The sequence below is a fragment of the Notamacropus eugenii genome, chromosome 7, assembly GCF_028372415.1.
Source record: "Notamacropus eugenii isolate mMacEug1 chromosome 7, mMacEug1.pri_v2, whole genome shotgun sequence".
NCBI lineage: Eukaryota > Metazoa > Chordata > Mammalia > Diprotodontia > Macropodidae > Notamacropus > Notamacropus eugenii.
The window spans coordinates 2689208-2716720 of NC_092878.1; the positions used below are offsets into that span (position 1 = coordinate 2689208).

The following is a 27513-nucleotide window of genomic DNA, read 5'->3' on the forward strand; positions in this document are numbered from 1 at the left end:
AAGTCCATTTACTCTTTCAAAAAAAAGATTTTGTTTGTGTCTTTTGTCCTTCCATCATAAAAAAAGTTCACATCCTATATCCTGTCTTCCACTATGAATTCCTCTTGCAACAAAGCAAAACAGTTCAGCAAAAGCACAGGGAGTATCTGACAAAGTATACAGCATTCTGTCTTCATAAATGCTTCCCTTTCTAATGTCCAGAGGGAGACATGCATCATTATTTGTTTTCCAGGACTCTCCTTGGTCTTTCATTTGTCCTCGACTTCAGTTTCCTTTTAGTGATCTTTTAACTTACAGTGTTGGAGTCATTATGCATATTTCTACCTGGCTCTTTATTTCACTCAGTATCAGTTATTAAGTGCTTATTGATTGACTAGGTATTTGAGTGTGGGTTTCTGAAAATTGGGAAATTAGTATAACACTAAATAATAAAGTAGTTACTTCTTAAATAATCCACAAAAGAAAAACCATAGTTTATTGTTGTTCTGAGAAACTATAGAAAATAAGTGCATTTGTAGCCACAGATATCTTCTTCAATTATTTTAGATTCATGCAAACTTTATGATGGTTCCTTGTTGACTTCTCAAATGGAGTTGATTCTCTAACCTAGGTTCTGATAGTTACTACGTGAAAGGGCCCAAATCCATGGAAAACTTGGAGAGAATCAATAAGTAAGTAATGAAAATGTTCATGGCATTGGAATATGCCTTCTTATCTAAGAGTGAAGACAAGATGATGGAGATCATACGATTGACAAAAGAACAAGAAACATTTTCCCACAGTTACAGTATAACATACTTTAAAAACTTAATTTAATGGAGAATTAAGTGCTGAGTGAGTAATGTTTAATGTGTATATGTGCGTATGTCAAAAGAGCCTGTGTAGGTGGAAGTAAATGGCAGTATTCCATCAGGAGGACAAAGTAGAGCCTTCATCATTTGTGGCTGAATTCTGAATGAGAAATCCAAAAGTAGCCGTTGACTGTGAGACTCCTAAGGTGCAGGAATGCCTTCGTCTAGGGAGCATGGAAGCCACACAAGGTCACGGAAGTGTTCCTGCCCATGTAGATTGAGAAAAACTCGGTTCAGCAACTGGAGTGTAAACGCTGAAGTTGTAATAGAAGAACACTGTACAAAAAATATTTAAAATCTTGTACCCTGGAGTGGCTTTTAAAAATAGGATTCATTTATGCTTTCTGTTCTTATGCAAGCATCCCTGCTCCTCCTCTCAGAGAGCCGGCCTGAGGAGCTCAACTGTCAGCGTAGCAGCGCCCCCCCCCCGCCCCGTGTCCAGTCACGGACGTCCTGCTTGGTCCTTGCCGTTGGGCTCCGTTACGCTCACTTCTGAGCTTGGGGTGTGCCAGTCTTTCCATTTGTGTGGTTGCAGTTGCCGTGTGCGTCGCTTTCTTGGCCTTGCTTACTTTGCTCCGCAGGGTTGTGTTGATCTTTCCGTGTTCATCATGTGCATCGTTCCTTACAGCGTGGTGACAGTCCATTCCATTCTGGCACCATTGTCGTGCCATCCCTCAGTTGAGGGGCATCTACTTCGTTTCCAGTTTGTGGCTGTGACAGGTGTATTGGGAATAAAGACGCCTAGGTCAGTTTGGAAAGGCTGAACCTTCTGGTTACTTTGAACAGTTTGTTGCTTACTTTCTCTCGCGTTAATTTTACTCTGTATATGTGTAAATTATGTCATTTTAGGTAGGAAATGCTCTTCATTCTATGTTCAGTTGTGTGACGTATATATTATTATATAACCTTAAACATCAAGCTTAATATGAACTCCCTTTATCCATCCCTGTTTCTATTTTTACATTTCTTCCTGTGGAGTGTGATTGATTGGAGTTTAAAATTATCCATGTGAAGATCTGGCGTGCATTTTTATTACTCGTAAGAGCATACGTAACATATTTCCCCCCATATTTGTGACTTTAATTAGTTAGATATTGGTGGAAGGATGGGCATATAGGTGCGCACATTTTTCAGTATTAATAGGGTCCTAGATTTTTTTCCCCTCTCCTTTAATATCTTTCCATACTTCAAATACCTTATTCATTAAAAACCTTGTATATGTTAAATACCTGCCTCTTTTAGTGCCTTATATCTCTCAGAGAAGTCCTTCCAATTGGATCATACTCAGCCTAGACTTCTCTCTCTCCTTGCATGTGTGTGAATATATATGTATATATATAAACACACACACACATACATATATTTATGGATCTATATCTATGTAGATATGTCTCTCTCTCTCTGTATATACACACATACACATATCTATGTCTGTCTGTCTGTCTATCTGTACACTCATACTTTGTCTAACATGATTGGTTTTCTCATCTTTGTCCTCTTTAGTGACATTTCTGTTGCTTCTGTGAACTATCCCAGGATTGTAATATTAGGTCCAGGTAGTCTATCATCCTTGCTATTAAAAACATTTTGTTAAAAATGTTTTTTGCAGATCTTTTTCTTTTTCTTTGTATGTAGTCCTGTTTTTATCCTGAGTGGTCTTGAGAAGACTGCTTGGCTGGATACCTTGCCAAGTTTTATTTAAGCTTGTTTTACTGTCTACTCCTTCCCTCTGCTTTATGCAAAGGCATTATTCATATTCTTCTGTCATCCTTCTTCAAAAGATTTTATGAACAACTTTGTATTCTAGCCCATTGTTGCTTTGGAAAACCATCTCTTTCCAGTTGGCAAGTAGACCAGATGTCTCCTGAGTAATACCCCTTTTAACTTCTTTTGGTCTCCTTGTAATGCCAATCAATTTACATTAAACTTCTAAATGAAATTATTATAGTCAGTGTCAATGTCATTTCTTCCTTTCTGATTTTTTAAATTATATGTTTAAATAATTCAGGGTTAAGTCATTTCAGTTGTGTGCCATTGTCTTTTTATCGTTATTCTCATTTTTACTAATTCTGGTCTTTACCCTATTGAGGTGATGTTCTCAATGTACAACAGCCGGATCCAGGAGTGACTCCCACATCAATGAGAACTCTTTTCATCTCTGTTAGTTTCAGGGTTCTCCCCCTCTCTGGTGCCTACCAGTTTTGTTTTTTTTTTTAAAGAAAATGCTCATAGTGGTGTGAGGAACTATATATCTACAGATATTTTGTTTCTCACATTCTTGAGCTACGTTTTCCCATATAATTCACCGTCTTCACCTTTTCTCACATTTTCATTGAAATCAAGTACCAGAATGTATGTTGATTTAATTTGAAAGGCTCTTACTAAGTTCTTTGTAGAATTTCTCTCCCACTTCATCCTCATCGACCTTTGGTGGTACATAAACTGGAATTATGTTCATGGTTGTTTTTTCTGCAAATAATTTCCATTAAGTACTGTAATTTGTGAGGACGATATCCCACAAAAAAAAATTTCTTCTTTCCTATAGTTGTGTAGTGAAACTCAGTCCACCAACTCCTTTCTTTGCTTCTCCATCACTGTGAGCTCTTCTTCTACTTGAAGCTTCTTTCTTTTGATACACTCTGTAGCAAGAATATCAAAATTGTATGGTCTCCAGTGGGGAGTCTGTTCAGTAGTTATTGGATCTCATACTTAGATCACTTGTCAGATAAGTGGCACAGTGGGTACAGTGCTGGGCCTGGCATCAGGAAGACTCATCTTGTGAGCTGAAATCTGGCCTCAGACATTTATTAGCAAGTCACTTAATGCTATTTGCTTCAATTTTCCTTATTTGCAAATAGATAGATAGAAAAATAGATGGATGAGCTAGAGAAGGAAAGCCAAGAAAACCCCAGACGGCGTCATGAAGACTTAGAGAAGGCTGAAAGAGTTGAATAGTAATGAAAAAGTCAAACTGAAGTTTGATTGTCTAAAAACTGTGATTCTTAGAACTCTGTGTTGCCTTTCCTACTGCTCTGCCGCTGGCACTGTGGGACTGAGGGACACTTTCTTGTTCTCAGTGTTTCTATGCCAAGAAAACTTTGTTACCAGGTAGTCCGCTTGCTGATGATGTGCCTCTCCATAGTCAGGTACATTGGTTTTGGGAAAGCATGCTCGTTCTGGAGCCATTCTTGAAAGCTTTTCATCATGGTAGAACTTGTCAGAGCTGTGGGCGTATTCTGTGGGAATCCAGGCTCGTTGCCACCAGGAAGTGAAGCATCAGAATAGAACTTTCTGAGATTCAACTCTCTCTGAATCTAGGGCTTCCTTGATGAAGGTGTAGGAAGGAACAAGCTTTTCCAAGCAATGTTTGAAAGTGGATCACATCCTTACCACTTCATGGTTAACTTAAGGTGTGGAAAACATAAGATCTCATTGTACTTACTGTTTGTTGATTTAAAAAAGCATTTGGTTAGATAAAAAAATTACAAGATGGTTTCTCCTAACTGTACATCAATATTAGTTATGTTTTACTTGGAAAATATAATTTATATTTTTATTTCCAAATATGTATATTTGGAAAATATAATATTGAACCCTCTTCATTGATCTTCTGATAATAAATACCAGGTGAGGCATAAAACAGGATGAGGTATACTCACCAAAGTATCTGCTAGTGTGATGGAGGAGACCTAGAACAGAATGCAGGTCAAAGAGTGATTATCAGTGGTGATTTTCACCAGATGGTCCTGTTTGTGGAAGGCATATGCTGATGGCCGTTAAACCCTAGAACACTGCAGAGCCTCCTGGAAGAAAACAGTAGTCACTTAAAGGGCTTTGGCCTGTGTGTTCACACAGGAAATAATAAAGAATGTCTGTTGCTCAGATTTCAGCACCCATTTGTGTGTGCGTACATACATAATACATGCATTCATACATACATTCATACTTACACATGGTTTCAGGTGTCCAATGAAAGTAAAGGCCATTCTTTTCAGTACTAATACTTTTAGAGCAGTGAGACAGGGAACACCATGGCCTGCAAAGAGGAGCATATGGCGAGTATGAACAGACTGTAACACAGAGCCAGTGAGGTGCTACAAATAGAACAGGAGTGAAGGATGTCATCAAGAAATTATCTAAGAGGAAGAGACTGTGTTGGTCAGATTGGGATAGTGAGGGGTTACACAGGGGGAAAGCCACCTTGTTGATAATTGGGAGAAGTCAAAGAAGGCCTGCAGTGTATTAGATGGACTTCGTCCTCTCTACCCCATGGTTAAATTTTTGGAGGACGTGGACAAGAGCTGCCTGTCCTAGGTGGACAGAAATGGATGGGTGACTGTCCTCATGTTGGAGAGAATTCCTGAGTTAATGAGGTCATAGTTACATTTGAGAGTATTTGAATATCTAGTCAAGATTGCTTAATATATTACTAAATTCTAGAGCTTGAAAATCTACGCTCTAGCTTTTAACTGCCCCTTTGTAGAGGGAGACAATATATCATTAACTGACCCTTTACCATGTTGACAGTGTATTATTAACCATTTAAGAATACTGTTGAAAACTTTTTTACTTTACTCATTATCATTAGAATTTTTCTACTTCTGTTTCATAATTTTCCAGTTTCAATGTTGCATTTTTAGTCTGTTAAGTTTTTTCCTTCAGTTGATTATACTTCTTGACAAACGCTTCTTTGTTTCCTTGTAATTTACTTTGCCTTATTTTGGTTCTCCTAAGACTTTGTCAGATTGTATTTATAAACTCCATTTTTCCTGTAGTTTTTAGCTAATACCAAGTAGCCATAATCATGCCCTTTGACCTGCTAGTGCTGCCTTCTCTTTTTCCTGGCTATCCTGTACCACCTTGCATTGCTTTCCCAATTTCAGTAGTGTGAGTCACACACAAACGTATAACCAGTGTTTCAGTGGAGCTCTCTTGTTGTTCCTCACATACGACATTCCACCTTCCTCCATGCTTTTGCATAGCCTGGGATGAACTCCCTCCTGAACTTAAACTCTTAGAATTCCCAGTTTCTGTTACAGATCGGCTCAAATGCCACCTCTTACATGAAGATTTTCCTTATTTTCTCTAGTTGCTAGTGCCTCCTCCCCCCAAATTATCTCTTATTTATAGTTTTATATATTTATACATGCATATAGTATCTCTTCTAATAGAATAGAAGCTTCAGGAGACCACAGACTGTTTCAGTTTTATCTTTGTATACAGAGTGCCTGGCACAGAATAATGGATGTTTTCTGTTTAATGGATGTTTTCTTTTTGGTTGATCCAGGACCTCATAGGTGGGTATTTTCCTTTCATTAGGGTAGGTTGCAAACCGTTCAGTTCTTCTGTGAGAGTCTTGTCCATGTCATTCTGTCAGTTTTCCGTGGAGAGTCTGCCTCATGTCCTAGAGATGTTTCCTGGAATCTGATCTGTCCTTCGATTGTCGCTCCTCTCACTCCGAGCCAGCCCGCTGCCTTTTCTGTCCATGCCTGTCCTTACCATGCCTTTCCTGTGTGTACTGTAACTAGCTTGCTCCTGGTGTGCTCTTCTTTTATAAAGATGGGAAAGTAATATATGGATCGATGGTTGCTAACATCTTTTCCGTTACTTTTGGTGGGGAGGAGGATAAGAAATGCTAGCCACTATTACTACTGTCCATGACTTTTTATTTCTTTAAATTCCTTCTCTGAAAGCTCTTGAAGAGTGATGTCTGAATACCTTTAAAATGTTATTATCTCCATCATGAATTTCTTCTGCATGTATTTGATCTCGTCTAGCTGTTTTTCATAAGTCAAAGAATCGCAGATTTAGAGCTATAGGAACCTAAGAGATGAGAAAATTGAGTCCCAGAGAGGTGAAAGAACTTGCCCCCAGAGTCAAGTAGCTGACAGACTGACTTCATCTTCTCCAATGCCAGTGGTATTTGATGGTGGAATACAAATGCAGTGGTTCCGTTTTCATTGTTGATGACACTAGATCGCCATAGAGATGCCAGCAGATCTGTTCCATTTCATTTCTATTTGTTGTCCTTCTTCCAGTGTCATCTACACATGTTCTCCGGATGATCTGGCTTAGCTGGGTCTCATGCCAAGCTCCCTACAGGCACGTTTTCTCCTCAACTGTCTTTCGCTGTTTTGTGAGGCAACACTGGTCGTCGTCTTCCATCATTTTGCAAATGAGCTTGTACTCTAGCCTGGTATTGCCCTTGGCTGCCATGTCTCTGCTCTTGGCAAGGAGATCGAGTGTTTCCTGGGTAAGGTGGTTTCTGGGCTCCTTTGGCCTCCTCATTGTGGCAGCTGTTCTGCTTCAGTTAAGCTTCTCAAAGAAATGATGTTGCATCATTGTCTCCACTTTTTTTCCATTTCCCATTTTTTTAGAATTCAGCTGCTTATTGAAAATAGGTCATGTTGGGTTTCTGTAGTTGTATAATGTGTCTTCATTTTTTCTTCATTTTTGTCTTTTCTTTAAAATGACCTTTTGTTATTTCATACACTTCCCCCTGCATGATCCCTCCATTCCAGCCAAAGTGATTAGATGTTCCCTGGACTTGACACTTCATCACCTGTCTTCATGCATTCTTCTAAGCCATTGTCCATTCCTGAAGTGCCCTCCATCTCCATCTGTGCCTTTTAGAGTCCTTGTTTTCCTTTAAGGTTTGGCTTAGGTGAAGCTGCCTCTTCCATGAAGCTTTTGTGTTTCCCTATTTGCCTTATTTCCTTGTACTGTACTTATTTGTGTATATAGTGTACCTCCTCAATAGTAATCTTCTTGTGTGTAGGGACTCTTCAGTTTTTGTGTAATTGTACTCAAATACCTTGCACATTTTAGGTTCTTAATAAATGTTTGAGTAAAATTTCAGAAAGTTTATTTTTTTCAGAAAGTTGATTCTTAAATAATTCCTATATTAATAACAAGACTTGGTCAGTTTTGGAGGTTGGTTTGTGTTTGTTTTTTGGTGATGTTGAATGTTTACTATACCCAGTGCTTTCTAGTTCACTTTTTGAAGAAAGTATTCATGATAAACAGGCATGAAGATTCTGAATAAGCCTGTTTTATTTCTTATAAATACTCCCGTTCTCTGTTCACGTTTGCATTTTAATTATCCAGTGTCAAGGTTAACATCAGCTTTATTTGGAGGGTCTTAAGTTCTGAACAGATTTTCTTGACTTCTTGATCTTCTGCTGTAGATTTTGGTGTGTGAGCTATGACTGACTTCATGGTCCTTTTATCCATGCACATTGTGAGTGTTGCACGGTGAGATGGCCAAGCATTTGTTTTCTGTGAGTGAATGATGTGATGAGCTGCATTATACGCTTCTCGAAAGAAAGCCTTCTTTCTTTTATTTAGCTATAAGCTCTTTGTTTTCTGGCTTCATTTGCAGCAAGAAGGCCATTATGAACGTAATTTTCTCCAGTGGTATACATGATTGGTGGGCAAATAGCACATTTTACTGTGGAATTGGTTAAATTAATGTTTTTAGGCAGTTGAGAAAATTGAATTATCTTTGTTCTATTATGTCCCTTCCCCATCACTCAGCTTACCATCATTGTGGAAGCAGAAGGTGGGACTTAGGATTGAAATAATTACATTCAAGATTTCCCACAGACTCAGATTACTGTGAAATGTGAACACAGTTGGACTACATGAGGAGAGCGTTGTCATCATTATCATGGTTTGATTTACGTCTCATTCCTATCTCATTTCTTTTAGGCTTTGGGAATATATGCTTTTCAACTCAAGAAAGGTGTTGACATTTCACAATTAACACTTAAAATTACAATTCTGTTCTATTGACCGCCTAGAAGTCATTTAGCACAAGGTTTAGTGTCATCTAGAAGCATTCAGCAGACTTTCCAGTCCCCATTTGTCACTCTCTCACTCAGTTTGGTGCTCTTGTTCAGTTCCAGTGCATGCTCCTGCTTCACTGTGATCTCTCAGCATCACTCCTTTCTCCCCATTGACATTGGAAACTTACTTCGATACTGGTCCTCATTCCTGTTTGTCACTTGGGTTGTAGTATTTTAGACTCCTTTTTTTTTTTTTTTGGTTTCATGCAGTTGAAGCAACTCAGTCCTAATCTGTTCAGACAAGTTATTGAAAATGAAAAATGGGTAATGGATAGTAGTAAGGATGTCGACGCTGATTATAATAATTTCTTATGGCAGTTTAACTGATAAAAGTCAATTGCCATGTGAAGGAGACCAAAAGAGCCTAAAAAGCACTTTAGTCAGAAGACACTTGTCTTGCTAAATGGAGAGAGATGATACTCAGAGACAATTCTTTTTTAGAATATAAACTCATTTCTAAAACCTTGTGAAGAAGGATGATAGAAGATTAGGAGCAGTTTTGTCATATAAAGCAGAGAATTAATGAAGTTTAGAAAAAACTTGGTTAGAAAACCATTTAAGCAAAATGAAGGATAATGAATGGAAGAAAAATGGAAAAGATTTTTATGATGAATTGTCTTCACCATCAAAGTAATAGAGCTATTTGCACAGGACTGTAGCATCATATCACAAATGTGCCTATAGAAGAGGTAAAAATTGGACTAGGAGAACAGATATGAGAAAAGCAACTCTAACCCTAAATGTGCTCGATCAGTAGTACAGGGTAGAGATCTGTGTGAAAGGTAACACAATTTTAAGGGCATTGAGGAATTAACTTGTAGTGTGTCTGAAGGATGGGGAGATACCAAAGGAGTGAAAAAAAACTTGGACGTTGTTAATAATACTGGAAAAGTTACCTGACAGGACGCTGATGACGACTGACTTATTTGTGCAGCATTATCTGCACATGTATTGAGAGCTCAGCATTCTCAATAAGGATATTAGTAATAAACAGGTTAGTTTTTGCAGGCAGTATTCTTTAGTGGATCACACCTTTTTTATCACACAGTTGACTGAAAGTTGTTCAAGATACAAAATCCTGCTATGCTAATTGTTTGTTGATAATTTTAAAAAAAGTTTTGTATTCAGCCTTTTTTCACCAGAGTTTCTCCCATCTATCAAAATCATTCGCTATTCCTAGCAACATGGAACAGCAGAAATAAACTTGTTCAATGACTTTCTCATCTTAGGAAATTTCATAGGAAAATCAAATGGATGAAAACTGTCTTCTCTCCAGGTTATGATATGTAGTTGATTGGACAACCTATAGAATTTTCCCATCAATATGTATGTTTGGGACAGACAGGACAAATGGACAAAGCATTTGGCACAAAATTAAACAGAGGAAGAGCAGGATGAATGGCCTTCAGGAAATGTCAGAAATCTTTTAATGACTTCAAACTTTCTTCCAAGAATAAAAGCCCATCTTTTTATTATCAATAGGCTGTCTGTTGTTATTAAGGAAATATGGAACATGTGTAAAATATAGAGCACAGTAGTCTCTGATGAAGTGCAAATGAGTTTCACATAGAGGAAAATCAATGGAGAAGCAAGTGGTGGGGGGCAGAGCCAAGATGGCAGAGTAGAAAGATGCACATACACATAGCTCCGAACCCACAACCCACAGAACATCTACAAAAAAGTAACTCACGGCGAATTCTGCACCCAGAGGCCACAGAACATTGGAGCGAGGGAGATTTCTGTTCCAGAGAGACCTGCAAACCTCTCGCAAAAGGTCCTTCGCGCCACGGACTGGGCGCCGGGACTGGGAGCAGCCCTGCCGCGGCTGCGGCACCGAGAGGAAAAGATCTGAGCGGGCTTCAGGGACAGAATCTCCAGCAGCCACGCGGGTCCCTCCACCCACAGGTGACGGGGTCGGTGAGAGGGTCTCTTTGGCGGGTCGAGAGGGGAGTGGGGTGCCCCCATAACTCAGGCCCCTTTGGGAGGCAACAGCGGAGACGGGAGCAGACCGGGGCTCCCCAAGCAGGCAGGAGCCTGGATCCATTGTTGAAGGTCTCTGCATAAACCCCCTGAGGGAACTGAGCCAGTGAGGCGGCCCTGCCCCGACCTGAGCACCTGAACTTAATCTCACACTGAATAGCAGCCCTGCCCCCTCCAAAAGCCCTGAGGCTGGCAAGCAGCATTTGATTCTCAGACCCCAAGCGCGGGCTGGGAGGATCCGGAGGCAAGGCGGGTGTGAGAATATTCAGAGGTCAAGTCATTGGCTGGGAAAATGCCCAGAAAAGGGAAAATAAATAAGACTATAGAAGGTTACTTTCTTGGGGAACAGGCATTTCCTCCCTTCCTTTCTGATGAGGAAGAACAATGCTTACCATCAGGCAAAGACACAGAAGTCAAGGCCTCTATATCCCAGCCCACTCAATGGGCTCAGGCCATAGAAGGGCTCATAGAAAATCAAGTTAGAGAGGTGGAAGAAAAGCTGGGAAGAGAAATGAGAGACATGAAGTCAAAGCATGAACAGCAGATCAGCTCCCTGCTAAAGGAGACCCAAAAAAATGCTGAAGAAAATAACACCTTGAAAAATAGGCTAACTCAATTGGAGAAGCAAGTGGTGAGGGTGAGTGAGCTACATCATATAAATCAGGACCTTTAAAAAGAAGTGCTAGAGTAAAAGAAATGTATGTGTGATTGAAAAAGAGGTTGGGCTGATCATGTGACCAGGGCCCGGTATAACCAGTGCCCAGCCTGAGTATGGCTCTTTAGATCCTCTTTATGTTAGGAGGAAGTGAGTAACGACACCGATATATTAAATAGTCCCCTTGTGATATACTTGTAGGAAGACATGGGCAAGAGTTGTGTAAGAAAGATAATAGAGGAGTTACAGTGTCCGGTGGTGAGAGGATCATCCAAATGGATGAGCTCGTGGATCCATTTGAGTTATTTGAATTCTTGATGCTTTATGCTCATGAATAATTCTAAAAATGAAATTGGAGATATTAGAGAATACTTTAGGATGTTGCCTTTCCAATACAGATACACTGCAAGCCAAAAAGATTCATCATAGAGTAACTCATAGGTCAGGTTGGTTGTCCCAAGGCAAACATGTAGTGCCTGGAGTGTCCTTTTTAACAGTCAGATCAGGTGCTTACATGTCCAAGGATAGGGTTAGAGGTAAAGTGTTTCTTTTGTGAATAGTAGTCCTTCTTGTCTACTTTGTCTAGATAATATTACACAGACTTGTAGTGCAGTATTGGGAAGTGATAGGATATCAGAACTCACATTAATAGTAGCTAGTAGGTAGTCAGGTAAGATTGGATAGGAAAGGAGATACTTAACTGGTTGAATCAGTTTGAGGTTCTGCAAAATTTTGTGCTTGTAACTGGCGTTGATTTTAAGGGCTGTGTACCTTTCTAGATAATTAGTTAACAAGCATTTCTTAAGTGTTTTCTATGGGCCAGGCATAGTGAGAGGCACTGGAGATAACAAAGACCAAAGAGAAACTGTTCTTGTCCTCAAGGAACGTACAGTCTAGCCCAGGGAGACAACATTTGCATATATGGGCATATACAAAATAGATGCAAGGTACTTTTTGAGGAAAAGGTGGTGGCAAATTGAGGAATCAAGAAGGGTTTCATGGAGAAGGTGGTTCTTGAGCTTAGCCTTGAAGGAAACTAGGAATCTTAGAAGGTCGAAATAAGGAAGAGTGTATTCTAGGTATGGGGGATAACTAATGCAAAGTCACAGAGACAGCAGATGGAGTGTAATGTGTGGGAAAGAACAAGGTCAGTCACTCGATGAAAGAGAATGTGTCAAATGTAAAAGGGTAGTAAGTTAGAAAGGATCAAAACAGGATTTTAGATTTGGTCCTTGAAGTAACAGAGGATCAGTAGAGTTTACTGAACAGTGACACGGTCAGACCTACACAGTTGGTGTAGCCGGTCATAGAGTAGAGTGAGGAGAGAGATTTAATGTGAGGAGGCAGTTAGGAGGCCAGATAGCCAAGAGGGGTCACGTGTAGACGGAGAAAAGGATGGAGGTGAGAGATGCTTTGGAGTTAGAAGCAGCAAGGTTTGGCAGTTGATTAAATATTTGGGGTGAGAATGACACCAAGGTTGTGAACAGAAGTGGCTGTGAGGGTGGAGCTTCCCTTGGCAGAAAGAGGGATGGGTTTGAGGGGAAGATACCGAGTTCTGTTTTGGATTAGGGGGCATCTAGTTACAAATACTGAATAGGCAGTGAGTGATATACCTCCAAAGAGGTACTGGAGTTGGATGTATAGGTTTGAGAGTCATCAGCACATAAAGTGTGATGGTTAATTGATGGGGTATAAAATTCTCTTTCTGTATTCCTCTAATATTCACAAATTGGAAATAGATTTTTAGTAAGTTAGTTAAAGCTCTATTTGTAGTTTTGTGGTGAAAGATGTTCATTGGTAACATTGTTATTTGCACATTTTCCTTCATTATTTTTTCTTAAAAAAAAAAAAAGATCGGTTATGAAGTTTTTAGAATATATGCCTTTGTCCAGTGACATCTCCACAATCCTCATTAATCTTGTCAGTTGTCACAATGACTAACTAAAGAATAGTGATCCCTGGCAAAGTTAACTAGCAGCCTTACTTAAGATTCTGGGCAGTGCTGCTTAGAAGGTTTAAGACTGGATTTGTGAGAGAGAAAGGTGATTTTCAGGTGACTGAGAGGTGAAGTTTGTATGTTGGATTTTCTTTCTAATTACAGGTTCAAATGCCTTTGGTGGATTCCTTCCCCCAGCATTATACAACACGACTAAGTGCACTTTGGGAGCTCTAAAGCCATACATCTTAATCTGGGTTTGGAAGATGTGAGAGGCAAACAGAGTAAAGTAGAGAAAAGGAAGAGCTACTTAGTGAGGAGTGAGCATTATGTAGTCACTGCCTCTTGCAGTCAGTGGTGAACAGCTGGCAGCTCTGCCTGGGATGATGTGTCATACTGAGAGAGAAATCTCATTAGCAGCAGCAACACTTACTTGTGCAAACCAGGGAAATGGTGTGTGTGTGTGTGTGTGTGTGTGTGTGTGTGTACAAATGTTTTTATTCGCTTCCTTCCAAATGCGTATCAAAGGAAGGTACCAAGTATGTTCTAGGGGCAGTGACTAAGCCCTCCACGGCCAGACAAACGACTCGTGATGCACAATGCCATCCACACCCACAGGAAGAACTGTGGAGGCAGAATGCAGAATGGAGCTTTGGCTGGAACAGAGGCCTCCGGGGGTGAGAAGTCGCACTTCTTTTGGACTTGAAATGAATAAAGAATGGAAGACAAGTCATTTTAAATTTAGCAAAGCTTTTGATGCTGTAAAATCACTTCATGTGTATCATCTGAATGATAAGTTTATCTCTGAGAAGCCTTGCTTTCACTAATTATGTTGTCATCTACTGTGCTTTAGTTTAGCTGCTTGATAGAACTATCATTTTTGCCACAATTGGGAAAAAGGACCTTTTAAAATGATAAGTATTTTCATTATTGTCACACCGTAACATGCTTTGCTTTGGCCTAACGTTTTGCTAGAGTGTGAGAGGCAATGCTCTATTTCTAATTGGAATGAGCAGTAGGGAAGAGTTAAGTACTAACATTTAAATGCCCAAATGCATTACGGAGACAGTATGTATGACTTTGGAATTACCAAACCATCTTGCTTCAGTTCCTCTGTTATTGAGAGTTGCCTTTTATCAGTTATTGTAAAATGACTGCAGGTAGTTCTTCCTCTCCCCTGCCTGTTAAGTTTAGAGAATTAACTTAGAGCTCTCGTTAGAAAATTAATACTTGGCAGTATTTTTTGGTTGTTGTTAATTGTCTTTTTTCAATTTAAAAAAAATTATTAATTTATTTGTTTTAAATTTTCAGCTGTCACTTCCATAAGTTCCAAATTTTCTCACCTTCCCTTCCCCCCTCCTTCCCCAAGATGGCATGCAGTCTCATGTGGGCTCTACACATACATTCCTATTAAACACATTTTCACATTAGTCATGTCGCAGAGAAGAATTAAAACTAATGGGAGAAACCATGGGAAAAACATAACGAAAGAGAAAATAGCCTGCTTCATTCTACGTTCTGACTCCATAGTTCTTCCTCTGGATGTGGATGGTATTTTGCATCATGAGTCTTTTGGAAATGTTTTGGGTCCTCATCTTGCTGTGGAGGGCTGTCTATCAAAAACAGTCCTTGCACAGTGTGACTGTTACTGTGTATGATGTTCTCCTGGTTCTGCTCACTTCACTCAGCATCATATAAGTCTTTATATAAGTTTTACATATACGTGTGTATATATATATATATATATATATATATATATATATATATATATATATATATATATATATATATATATATATGTCTTTCCAGGTTTTTCTGAAGTTCATCCATTTATCATTTCATTTTAAAAAAATTAATATATTTCCAGTTTTCAACATTCACTTCCATAAAATTTTGTATTTCTAATTTTCTTCCCATCTTCCTCCCTTCTCCCACCCTAGGACACTATGTATTCTGATTACCCTTTCCTCTAATTGACCTTTCCTTCTACCCCCCTACCCCACCCAATCCCCTTTCCTTCTATTTTCCTATAGGGCAAGATAGATTTCTGTGTCCCATTGCCTATATGTCATTTCCTAGTTGCATGTAAAAATTTTTAACATTCATTTTTAAAGCTTTGAGTTCCACATTCTCTCCTTTCCCCCCTCCCTACCCACCCTCATCAAGAAGGCAAACAATTCGTTATAGGTTATATGTGTGTAATCATCCGAAACACTTCCATAACAGTCATATTGTGAAAGACTAACTATATTTCCCTATATCCTGTCCTGCCTTCTGTTTATTCTATTCTCTGCTTTGACCTGCCGATTGCCCCTTCCCCCAATCTCCTGTCCCTTCTATTATCCCCCTTTTCTTTTCCTCTTCCCCCCTGCTTTCCTGTAGGGTAAGATAAACTTCCATACCCAGTGAAGTGAGTTTGTTATCCCCTCCTGAAGCCAAATCCAATGAAAGGAACCCTCACTTATTCCCTCTCATCTTCCCCTCCATTGTAAAAGCTCTTTCTTGCCTCTTTTATGTGAGATAATTTACTATATTTTGCCTCTCCCTCTCTTTTTCTCCTAGTACATTCCCTCAACACTTAATTTTTTCTTTCAAATATCATCCTTTAAGCTTGCCCTGTGCCCCCCTCCCTACACATACACACATATATTCCCTACAACTGTTATAATACTTAGAAAGGTCTCATGAGTTACAAATATCATTTTTCCATGTAGGAATGTAAACAGTTTAACTTTAATAAGTCCCTTCTCTTCCTTGCTTATCTTTTCAAGCTTCTCTTGATTCTTGTATTTGAAAGTCAAATTTTCTGTTCAACTCTGGCCTTTTCAGCAGGAATGCTTGGAAGTCCTCTATTTCATTGAAGTTCTATTTTTTCTCCTGAAGTATGATACTCAGTTTTGCTGGGTAGGTGATTCTTGGTTTTAATCCTACCTCCTTTGACCTCTGGAATATCATGTAACAAGCCTTCCAATCCCTGTTGTAGAAGCTGCTAAATCCTGTGTTATCCTAATTGCGTTTCCACAGTACTTGAATTGTTTCTTTCTGCTTGCTTGTAATATTTTCTCCTTGACCTGGGAGGCCTGGAATTTGGCTACAATATTCTTTAGGAGTTTTACTTTTGGGATTTCTTTTAGGAGGTGATTGGTAGATTTTTTTCCGTTTCTGTTTTACCATCTGGTTCTGGAATATCTGGGCAGTTTTCCTTGATAATTTCTTGGAAGATGATATCTAGCTTCTTTGATCATGGCTTTCAGGTAGTCCAGTAGTTTTTGAATTATCTCTTCAGGATCTGTTTTCCAGGCCAGTTGTTTTTCCATTGAGATACTTCACATTGTGTTCTGTTTTTTCATTTTCTTGGTTTTGTTCCTAATTTCCTGATTTCTCATAAAGCCATTAGCTTCCATTTGCTCCATTCTAATTTTTAAGGAATTATTTTCTTCAGTGAGCTTTTGAACCTCCTTTTCCATTTGGCCCATTCTGCTTTTTAAAGCCTTCTTCTCCTCGTTGGCCTTTTGGACCTCTTTTGCCACTTGGGTCAGTCTAATTTTAAAGGTGTTATTTTCTTCAGCATTTTGGGGTCTCCTTTAGCAAGCCTTGAGTTGTTTTTCACTCTCATTTCTCTTCCCAGTTTTTCCTCTACTTTTCTTGCTTGATTTTCAAAATGCTCTTTGAGCTTTTCCATGGCCTGAGAGTCATTTATAGTTTCCTTGAAGGCTTTAGATGGAGGAGCTTTGGCTTTGTTGTCTTCTTCTAATTATATGTTTCGGTCTTCCTCGTCTCCAATGACATAAGAAATTGCCTCTTCACTGAGAAAGTAAGACTCTGTAGTCTGTTTGTTTTTCCCATTTGCCCATTTTCCTAGCAGATTACTTGACTTTTGAGCTCTTTGTTAAGTGTAGGGCTCCAGAAGCAGCCACTCCGTCAGTAGTGGCTGCCACTGTTCTGCTACTGGGGCTGGGACCAGGGCCAGGGCCAGACCCTGCTCCCCTTTCAGTCAGGTAAGAGACCCTTCCTACTGACCTTAGAAGCTATCTTTGGCATCGTGAAGTCTGAAAACCGCCCCATCCACTAGTGATTCGGTCCCCTAAGGCCTGTTCCAGCTTTGTCCGTACCTGGTTCACACAGAGCCAGCTGTGCTCTGCTCCCAGCCTGGTGCGATAGAGCCTTCCTGTCAATCTTCCAGATTGAATTGGGCTGTAAATTTGCTTCAGTCTGTCCTTTTGTGGCTTCTGCTGCTCTGCAATTTGTTTCAAGTCATTTTTTACAGGTTTTCTGAGGGATTTGTGGGGAGAACTCCAGCAGGTCCCTGCTTCTAGGTAGCTATCTTGACTCCACCCCCTTGGCAGTATTTTAAGACATAATTTTCCTTCTTCCTTGGTGATCATTGTTTTAGTTTTGTTGCTGTTTAGTTCAGATCCTATGTCAGTTATGTAGATAACCAGTTAATCAACAAGCATTTTTTAATCACCTACTAATGCTGGAGATACAGTACAAAGAATAAGAAATCCCTACGCTCATGGAACTTATATTCTAATGTGGGATACCAAGCTTTAGAATCATGTATCTGGATCAATCCGTGTATCTAGTTTCCTTAGCCTAGTCCTGGGCTGTCTTTGGCTTTAGGTACTCATACTTTTTATTACTGAATCATGCTAGTGAATGTTTATATTTTTAGACTTTTTTTGTTGTGTGACTTGACTTTGAAACTTCTCCCCTCCAAAAAAAGCAACAAAAGGACTATCTAATCTGTTTATTTTTCTCTCTTATTTTATTTATCAATAGCATGTAAAAATATTTTAATATTTGTTTTTTAAAAATTGGGAGCTTCAAGTTCCTTCCCCATCTCCTGCACCATTCCCCTCCTTGAGAAGTCAAGCAATTTGATATCGTTTGTATAGTAGAGTCATGCAAAACATTTCCATATTAACCACATTGCAAAAGAAACAGACCAAAAAAAGCCCCAAGAACAGTAAAGTAAAAAAAGTATGCTTCAGTCTGTATTCAGATCACTTGTTTTCCTGAAAGTGGATAACATTTTTTATCCTAAATCCTTTGGAATTGTCTTGGATCATTGTATTCCTCAGAATAGCTAAGTCATTCACATTTGGTCATCATACAGTATTGCTGTTACTGTGTATAGTGTTCTCCTAGTTCTTCTCACTTCACTTTGCATTAATTCATTTAAGTCTTTCTGGGTTTTTCTAAAAGCATCATACTCATCATTTCTTACAGCAAAATAGTGTTCCATCAGTCATATAGCACAACTTGTTCAACTATTTCCCTATTGATGAGCATCCCCTGAATTTTCAATTCTAATTTTGTTTATACAAAGTTATTTTTCAACTTTTAAAAATAACTTTCCATATTTTTGATTTGTTATTCTGTTTCTAGGCAGCACTTTGATTTGTTACACAAAAATTCTGTAGCTTTTTTTTTCCAATCCCTTTTAGGGCAATTTGCAAAGGAACAAAGATCTTTAGATGAAAGGCAAGAATTGTATCCATTTTAATGGCAATCATTGAAAATAGTGGCATAAGTAATTACAAAGATGAAAGCTTATGAATTGTTCCATGTGTGTTTTCTGATCTCAGAAATTTCCAATAAAATGACGTTCTAAAATATTTCCTCTCTGTAACCAGCTAAAGTGGAAATTCCTTTTTCATATGCATGTAAAAGAAATCAAAGCATGAATAAACGCACATGAAAACTTCAGTAGCTTTACAACTGGCCACTCCTGCCCTGTATTTCATTACTTTATTTTTAAAAGAATTTCTTCTTGAAATTCTGAAGTGCTTTGTGATACAGCTTAATTGTAGTTTAAAGGGCAAATAAAAATAGAGAACTCATACTATAAAGGCACTCAATATTTTGAGTTTTATCTTTGGTGAGTTAAATCCTAATGGTTGTCAGATACTCTAGTAGCATATTTGGGGCTGAGCCTGTTACCATGGATACTCCTTTGAACACCAGGGTTGAAATGCACCTTGCTTTTTTCCTTTCCTTGAAGTGCATATGAGGTCCTCTCTTCTGAAGTAAATTCTTCAGCTGTTATTACCCATGCTATTCTGCTATAAACAGTAGCAACTTGGAGTTTATGTTGCAGACCAACTGTATCACAGTTTATCACAAGGTTTTGTCTCTTATAAAATCTTGCCCCATGACACTGAAAAAGAAAATCTATTTGGAAATGGTTTTATGTGCTGGTTCTCTTAAATGAGTCTGGTAACAATTTTTTTTTTGGTTGATACTTGTTTTTAAAGATATATCTGTCTTTTGGAAGTAAATCACCAAATTGATCATGTACTTTTAAGTTTTTGGTTATCGTGCCTATTGATAATACAGTTGCTGTAGTTCTACTGTTTTTCATATACTTAGAGTAAAATTTCTATCTGTGGCGCTATAGTTTGAAATGATACATTATTTAGGGCAATTACTTATTGCCCTAAAGAGTGTATACTCCGTATTTAAGAGAGCAGTGTGATGTGGTGGATAGAGGATTGACCTCAAAGTCAGGAAGACCTGAGTTCAAGTCTGTCATCTGACACATCTTGGCTGTTTGACCCTGGACAAGGTACAACCTTTCAGTATTCCAGGCAGCTCGTATGGACTAAAAGTTACAAAGCTGTCCACCTGAATGGGTAGAGGATTTTTCCTTGAAATCACAGATTCAGTCCCTTTCTCTGTACCTGTGACTTAGCTCTTTGATTGGCTTCAGTCCTTTAAGGATTCATTATTCCATTGGTTTAGGTATTCTTTCCACTGATGAAGTTCCTAACTCCTTCATGACTTTATGACAGCCTGGTAAAAAGCCTTTCTACTTAGCTAGGCTGTTTATTAAGTGACAGATATACAGTCTGTCACTGGACATTTTACACTTGATTCGAATCTGTGTGTTAGATTCTTTCCCAGACACAGAGGTGGGAGGTACAGCCTTCATCTGATGGAGTCATATGGTGAGTGAGTGAGAAAATAGTTTAGTGCTAGTGACAAGGAAGGCCCTGGTGACGAGTACTGAACTTTTGTCAGAGGTTGGAGGAAGCTCATAAAGTACTTTTTATTCTTTAAATTGTACTGACAGTGTTTTCTCAAAAGCCTTCTCTGATCTCAGCTGTTAACACTTAGAAATGGAATTGATTTGTGTATTTTGCGTTTGGGAACAAGTTTTTGTCCATGAAGTGCTTCATATAAATCTAAACAAAGTGATCTGATAGCAAGAAAACCACTGGTTTTGAAAAGAAGTTATTTTTTTTCTAAGTTTCTGATGGTTAGATGTTTATTGACACCCTTTTGAATTCTTTCTCCAGTCGTGGCTACTGAGGAGGTGGTGACGGCAGAATCGGTAGATGGTGCGATTCAGCAAGTTGTTAGTTCTGGGGGTCAGCAAGTCATCACAATAGTGACCGACGGAATTCAGCTTGGTAATTTGCACTCCATTCCAACCAGCGGAATAGGTCAGCCCATCATTGTGACCATGCCAGATGGACAACAAGGTAAGGAATGAAGAGGGAAATGGTGGTGTGGCTCCAGGAATCAGGTGTTGGAGTTTTGCTTGCCCTGTATTCTTTTCTGGTTTGGTGACAGTGGGTTATTAACGTTTGTACATAAGCTCTTTAAACTCTTCCAAGTGCTTTACAAATATTATTTCATTTACTCCTCACAACAGCCCTAGGAAGTAGACACTGTTATTATCCTCATTTTACAGATGAGGAAACCAAGGCAGGCAGAGGTTAAGTGACTTGCCCAGGACCACCTCGCTAGTAAAAAGTATTTGGGGCCAGATTGGAAGTTAGGTCTTCCTGAATCTAAGTTTAGCACTCTGCTGCTTTAACATCCTAATTACATCTTCTGTATGGTAATTTTAAAATTTCCTTTCTTTCAATGAATATATGTTGACAGTAGGGAAGAGTCAACCCAGAAGTGTGCTTTGTGGCAGAGAAGTCCATTTTGTGGTTAAGTACTTGCCATAGACCAGTTAGCTGTTGGCTGTAGCTGGATATGAATTTCCTAGACTGTTTAGAGAAATCGTCTCCAGGAGAAGGATCTGATTCTAGGTGTAGAAGATTTCTTTATTTAGGCCAGACCAGGAAGCACTCGGGGAGGATCTTCCTCTGCCAGTACAGGTGGACTTCTTAACCATCCTGGAGAGTTGCTGGAGGTGCTGAGGTTACGTGACTTGCCCTGGGTCACAAGTCTAGTCTGAGGAGATCAGGGACTGTCCCCAGCTCTTTGTAGTGTCTGGCAGGCAGTTGGTGCTCAGTAAATATTTGTTGACTGACGACAGAGCTAGGACTTGGACCCATGTTTTCCTGACTCTGGCACCAGTTCTTTTTCTTCTTCCAACAAAAAACATTCTTATTTTTACTAAGTACATTGCAGTAAGTGAGAACAAGGAAATTCAGGAAGTAAAAGACTAAATCAGGAACCCAGCCTTTTGAGGCATGTTTCTGTGTAGTCTAGAATGTGTGAGTAAATGTTTTGGTATTTATTCAGTAATTTTAAAAATAATTTTATTTTTACTAATATTGTGGTTAACGTGCCCTAAAATAACAACCATGCGCTACTTCCATTTCAGTGTTAACAGTACCAGCAACAGATATAGCTGAAGAAACCGTTATAAGTGAAGAACCACCAGTCAAGAGACAATGTATTGAAATTATAGAAAATCGGGTGGAATCTGCAGAAATAGAAGTAAGGAGTCTTTTACCCGGTGTGTTTTACTAGGGTGGTCACAAGTAAACTCTGTCTCTTATTTCCTTATTTTTTTATATGTATCCCTGGATGTTTTCTATTGCGATGAAGTAAAGTTTGATAAGATTGTCATTCTGTCTCTACTGTGCTTTATTTAGCCCTTCCTTTTTACAACAGAATTTATTTACAATAGTTGATTAGCACAGGATCTTTGGTGTGGCCTTTGGTTTCTACACTTCATCCCTTCATTAATTCCCTCATAATCCAAAATGTATTCATCATGACATGCGTGAACAAGAGGGGATGTCTCTCCCTGTCACACAGGATATTTCCCTGGTTTCTTTGAGCCATCTCACCGTGGGTTATCACGTTGTTTTGGAGAAATTCTGGAGAGAACAGCCAAGATAGCTTGAGTTTTGTCAGATCAATTATTCACTAGTCATTTGATTAACCTAGTTGTTTAACTGAATTAAATAAGTTACTTTCAGTATAGAAGTTTATGCAGTAGAATTCATCTTAAAGGATATTGAATTTAGAGCAGGAGAGGACCTTAGAGGTCATCTGGTCCAACCTCCTGGTTTTACAGATGAGGAGAGTGAGACCTAGAGAAGGTAAACGAGCTGCCGCAAATAGGGGATTATTTTATTTCTTCAAAATAGATATTATTAGGTAAGGTATAGGTATGTAAGGGTCCTGATTATTAAAATAATTATTTTCTGCCTTTTTATTACATAGTATATATCAGATTTATTTTTGTGAATAATGCATATCAATTATATGAATGAGCAGTTTTCATTAGGTATGTGGTTATAACAAATTGCCGGTTTACATGATCTATCTTTATTTTTTCTCTAATAAAAAACCCTTTTTCTTAACTGACTGATTTTCTTATTTAACACAATTCCATTCACTTCAGCAAGTTACTTTTCCTGGAGGTATTTTAGAATGAAGTATAATATTGATTTTCTCTTTAAATGAATATTATTATTCTGATTTTAATTTTTTAAAACTTTCCTTTGAATACAGAGAGGAGACATTGTAGCTTAGCGTACATAAAACATTGAATAGGATATTGATAATGAAGGATTTTATTTGTCACAAACTTAATGGCTTTGGGAAATTATTTACTCTCCATATTTCAAATTCCCCCATTTCGAGGTTAATATATTTACCCTAAATGTTACTTGGAGGTGATATGAAGTAACCCAAGGTTTATGAGTGAATGTCCATTGAGACCTTTTAGATACTTATGAACAAAGTCATTTTTTAATTGATTTGTATCAATGAAAAACTTATAATTTGTATCGAAGAAAATATTATATATAATCGAAGAAAAATATATAACAATATTAAAGGAAAGTGGTATGAGAACTATGGAATAAATTTTGAGATTCTATTCTGGTATTATTTTCATATTTACTTAGTATCAATTCTTTGTACACATATACACACACACACACACACACACACACACACACTCTCTCTCTCTCTCTCTCTCTCTCTCTCTCTTTCTCTCTCTCTCTCACACTCACACACTCACACTCATACATATCCCACAAAGGCACGCACAATTATTCATGGAATTCAAGAATTGGAAGACTTCTTAGTGACCATTTAGTTAAACCCATACCCAAAAAGAATCCTTCAATATGGCAGACCTGTCAAATGATTATCCATTCTCTGTTTGAAGACCTCTAATGAGTGAGGACTGACCCATCGCTTGTCTAGGCAGCTCATTCCCATTCTGGCCAGTTCTGATTGTCAGGATGCTTTTCCTGATATTAAACCTAAATTTGTCTCTTCCAGCTTCTACTCATAGCTCCTGGTTCTGCCCTCTGAGGCCAGATAGAACAAATCTACTTCCTTTTCTGTTTCATAGACCTTAATACTCGAAAATACTTTTATGTCCCACATTAATCTTCTGCAGACTAAACAACCCTAATGCCAATTAATTCTCCTATGACATAGACTCAGGTCCCTTCATCCTCCTGGGTGCCCTCTTCCGTGTGCTTTTAAAATGGCACTCAGAACTGACGACAGTCCTGCAGATGTGGTCTGAATAGGACACAGTGCAACAGGCACGGTCCCTTCCTTGTTTCCCGAAGTCATGACTTACTGAGCCCAAGGTGTCATTACCTTTTTTACCTGCTACATAACACTGTTGGTTCACATTGAGTCTTTCCAATTGTCTTCTAAACATGCCTCCCCTATCTTGTACTTTTTAAGTAAATTATTTTAAATGCAAGCTTTAAAATTTATGTTTATCCCTGTTAAATTTCATATTTGATTCAGCCCAACGTCCCAGTATGTCAGGATCTTTTTGGATTCTGACCCTATCACCCAGTGTGTTAGCTTCTCCTTCTTAGCTTTGTGCCTTCTCAAAATTTGATGAGCATGCCACCTATAGCAACGTCGAACATGTTGATATGTCAGATAGCACAGGAGCAAAAACAAATCCCTGGAACATCCTACTGGAGACTTGCTACTAAATTGATTTTAACCATTAACCACTACTCTTTGAATCCAGCCATTCAATCAGCTCTGAATCCATCTAACTTATTATGCTGGTATTCTATATCTCTGTCTTTTCCACAAGAATAGTATGAGTTAATGTATTCAGATGTTTTACTAATGTATAAGTGAACTATATTTGTAGCATCTTCCTCATCTACAAGTTTAGTGACCTTGTCAGAAAAGGAAATGAATTGGTCTTGAACCTGTGTTGGCTTTTTGTAACTGTTGGTTCCCTGTTTAGACATTCACTAGCCATTTCCTTAATGATCCATACCAGAGTTTTCCTTTGAATAAAAAGCACATTCACTGACAAAGTTGGAAGCCTTTGTTTTCTTCCCTTTTTTGAAAATGGGCATGTTCTTCAGTATTAGTGGTCCTTCTCCTATTTTCCATGTTCTTCCCAATAATACTGCCACTGGCTCAGCAATCACACCTGTCATTTTTTTCATTACCCAAGGATATAGTTCATCTTGACCAGGAGACTTAAATTTATCAAGGACAGGTAGGTGCTGTCTTATTAACTTCCTATCAGCTATTCAATCAATTATGATTGAAATGAAAAACATTATTATATGCTAAGCATTGTGCTACTTGCTGTAGAACAAAGGGTAATCAAAGTAATACCCGTCCTTTGATTCCACATCCAGTGCTTTTTCCCCTACTATACCATTCAGAAACTTGTACTGAAAAGTTATGAAGAAATTAATGGACCTGTGTGTTTGGTGCATGTCTGAATCACAAAGTAACGACATTTTAAAAAATCACAGGGTCATGGTATGGAACAGGTGAGATAATGTGTCTATAAAGTGCATTGCAAATGTCACTTAAAGAGTGACGTAAAGGACAATTATCAATTTTTTGGCTACTATGAATGCCCCTCCCTGTCTCTTAGTACCTCTCCAAATCCCACTCATTTTATGTAGGGTAGGCATAGTGTAGCACAGATCCTCTCCTTAACTCCTGAGCTTCTGAAGCACCAAGAGTCTATACCTCACCAGGGGCCTGTTTTTTCATCTCTGCTAGTCTTGTCTCCCGAACTAAATTGTAAGCACTTTATATCTTCTGTGTCTTCTACGAGGCCTAGAACAATACTGAACTCACAGTAAGTGCTCAGCAAATATTTGTTGATTGAGATAGAAAAGAGAAGTATTCCTGCATTTGCATTTGCTTATGAGTCAAATCAGTTTAGTTGGACCAAACCCCCACCTATTATCAGGCCCATCTGTGTGAAGGTGTGCTTGGTACTGTGCTCACTAATGATTAGGTAACCTAGTTTGGATGTATTTATTTCTGGGGCTTTGGATCTTTTGCATTTACATGTTAAACATTTGCACAGAGATTGATGAACTTTTTTTTTTAGGAGAGAGAAGCACTTCAGAAACAGCTGGATGAAGCAAATCGGGAAGCTCAGAAGTATCGGCAGCAGCTTCTAAAGAAAGAGCAGGAAGCAGAGGCCTACAGGCAGAAGTTAGAGGCCATGACCCGTCTCCAGACTAATAAGGAGGCAGTGTGATTGAAACTGTGGTTTGATTTTACCTTGAGTCAAGGAAAAGAGTACAATCTTGAACTGTATGCCCCAAACGAGTGCAGTCCTGGGAATCCAACAGACAAAAGAGACTTGCCGGATGATAATTGGACTTAAGCCATGAAGCCATGAGCTCGGAATTTTCTTGTAACATAAACTATGAATTTAGAAGTTGTGTGAAAAGTATTTAAAACTGAATTCTGTAAATAGTTGCTTTGTTGTTTTTTTTTTTTTTTTACAGTTCCAAGATGAGTTGATAAACGATGGTTGAAGAGATCCAGAAACATCCTAAGCCACTGTTTTTGTGAATTCCTTTTGATTTTAGTATGAATCTTCATTTCTCAGAAGCAGAACAGTTTTAAGGGTGATCCTTGTTGATTAGACCAAATAATTGCATAATAATTATGTGGTGGACTGATTCTGGAATAATTTCTATAGGTATCAACTAGGCCTCTACCTAAAGAGTAGATTTCTCTAAGGAAATCTTTGTATAGCTTTAAGTAGTTGTCTCAGATTATCCGAAAACATTTTTTAGAAAGTGAAACTTTTATATTTGTTTAACTTCCACTGTATCTGAGTAGATTTACCTGTATATGAAGCAAATATTTTTTAAATTTTCAGTTTGTACATATTCTGCATGTTTTTATAATTTCAAAGTGCATCACTTGCATAGGTATTTTTTTGCAAAGAGGATGAAAGCTATTAGGAAGAAAAAACTTCTAGTCCATAGGTCATTAAAATTAAGTAAGCTAGCAGCTGGTTCTATTGGAATGACAGTGTTCTTGGAAGTAGCCGTTTGCAATGTAACTTAAGTTTGCAAACCCTGTACTCTCTTTTAAAAATTTCACGTAGGGGACTTGAAACTTTGTACTCAGTGCCTTCTATCATGACTTACACATGAAAACATTTCCAGGCACTGGATTGTAGGATAATGTTTTTGGAAAGCTCCACACAGGTGGGTTTCTGAAATATTCTCAAGGACTCATTTCCCCCCAGGAAACTAGAGGAGCCAAGTGTTGTCTTGGCTGTTCTTATGGAAAATCATTTTCTTTTGGATGTAGTACAAGAACTTTTCATACTTCATGGATGCCACTGTTGTCTAGCATTATTGCTTTTCACTATAAAAGCAGACTGTCTATGCCGTGACTTGCTCTATCATAAAACTTGTTAAATCCATGATAGGCAAATGATTCAATTTTGACTGTATTGTTCACTTTTGGATTTTTTTCTGGTAAACTTAAGTTCAGGCTTTTTTTTCTTGCTTTGCTTTTCTGTTTCACTGCTTTATGAAAATGTTTATCTAAACCTAAAAATCCTCTAGATAACCTATACTGTATAAGAAAGAAATTACCCTTAAAACTGTACTCTGGTCTACTTTTCTATTTTACAATTAAATATCTTTTTCCACATATGTTCAGTGTAGACTTAATTCTCTTTTGATCTTCATACGTTAAAAGCTGTATGTTATTGTATATCTGAATCATAATCTATTCTATTAAAATACTGTATAATTTTCA

At 38.4% G+C, this 27513-nt stretch overlaps 1 protein-coding gene across 13 annotated transcripts in view; it reads left to right on the forward strand.

The window, feature by feature from the left end:
• Positions 1-27513, forward strand: part of GABPB1 (GA binding protein transcription factor subunit beta 1) — an 80962-nt gene extending 53449 nt beyond the window's left edge. For all 13 annotated transcript variants that reach the window (XM_072622803.1, XM_072622809.1, XM_072622797.1 and 10 more), the window contains 3 exons: positions 20574-20759; positions 21842-21957; positions 25832-27513. In XM_072622803.1, coding sequence (XP_072478904.1) covers positions 20574-20759; positions 21842-21957; positions 25832-25984 — 455 coding nt within the window. In that variant the 3' untranslated portion in view covers positions 25985-27513. The remainder of the gene's footprint in view (positions 1-20573; positions 20760-21841; positions 21958-25831) is intronic.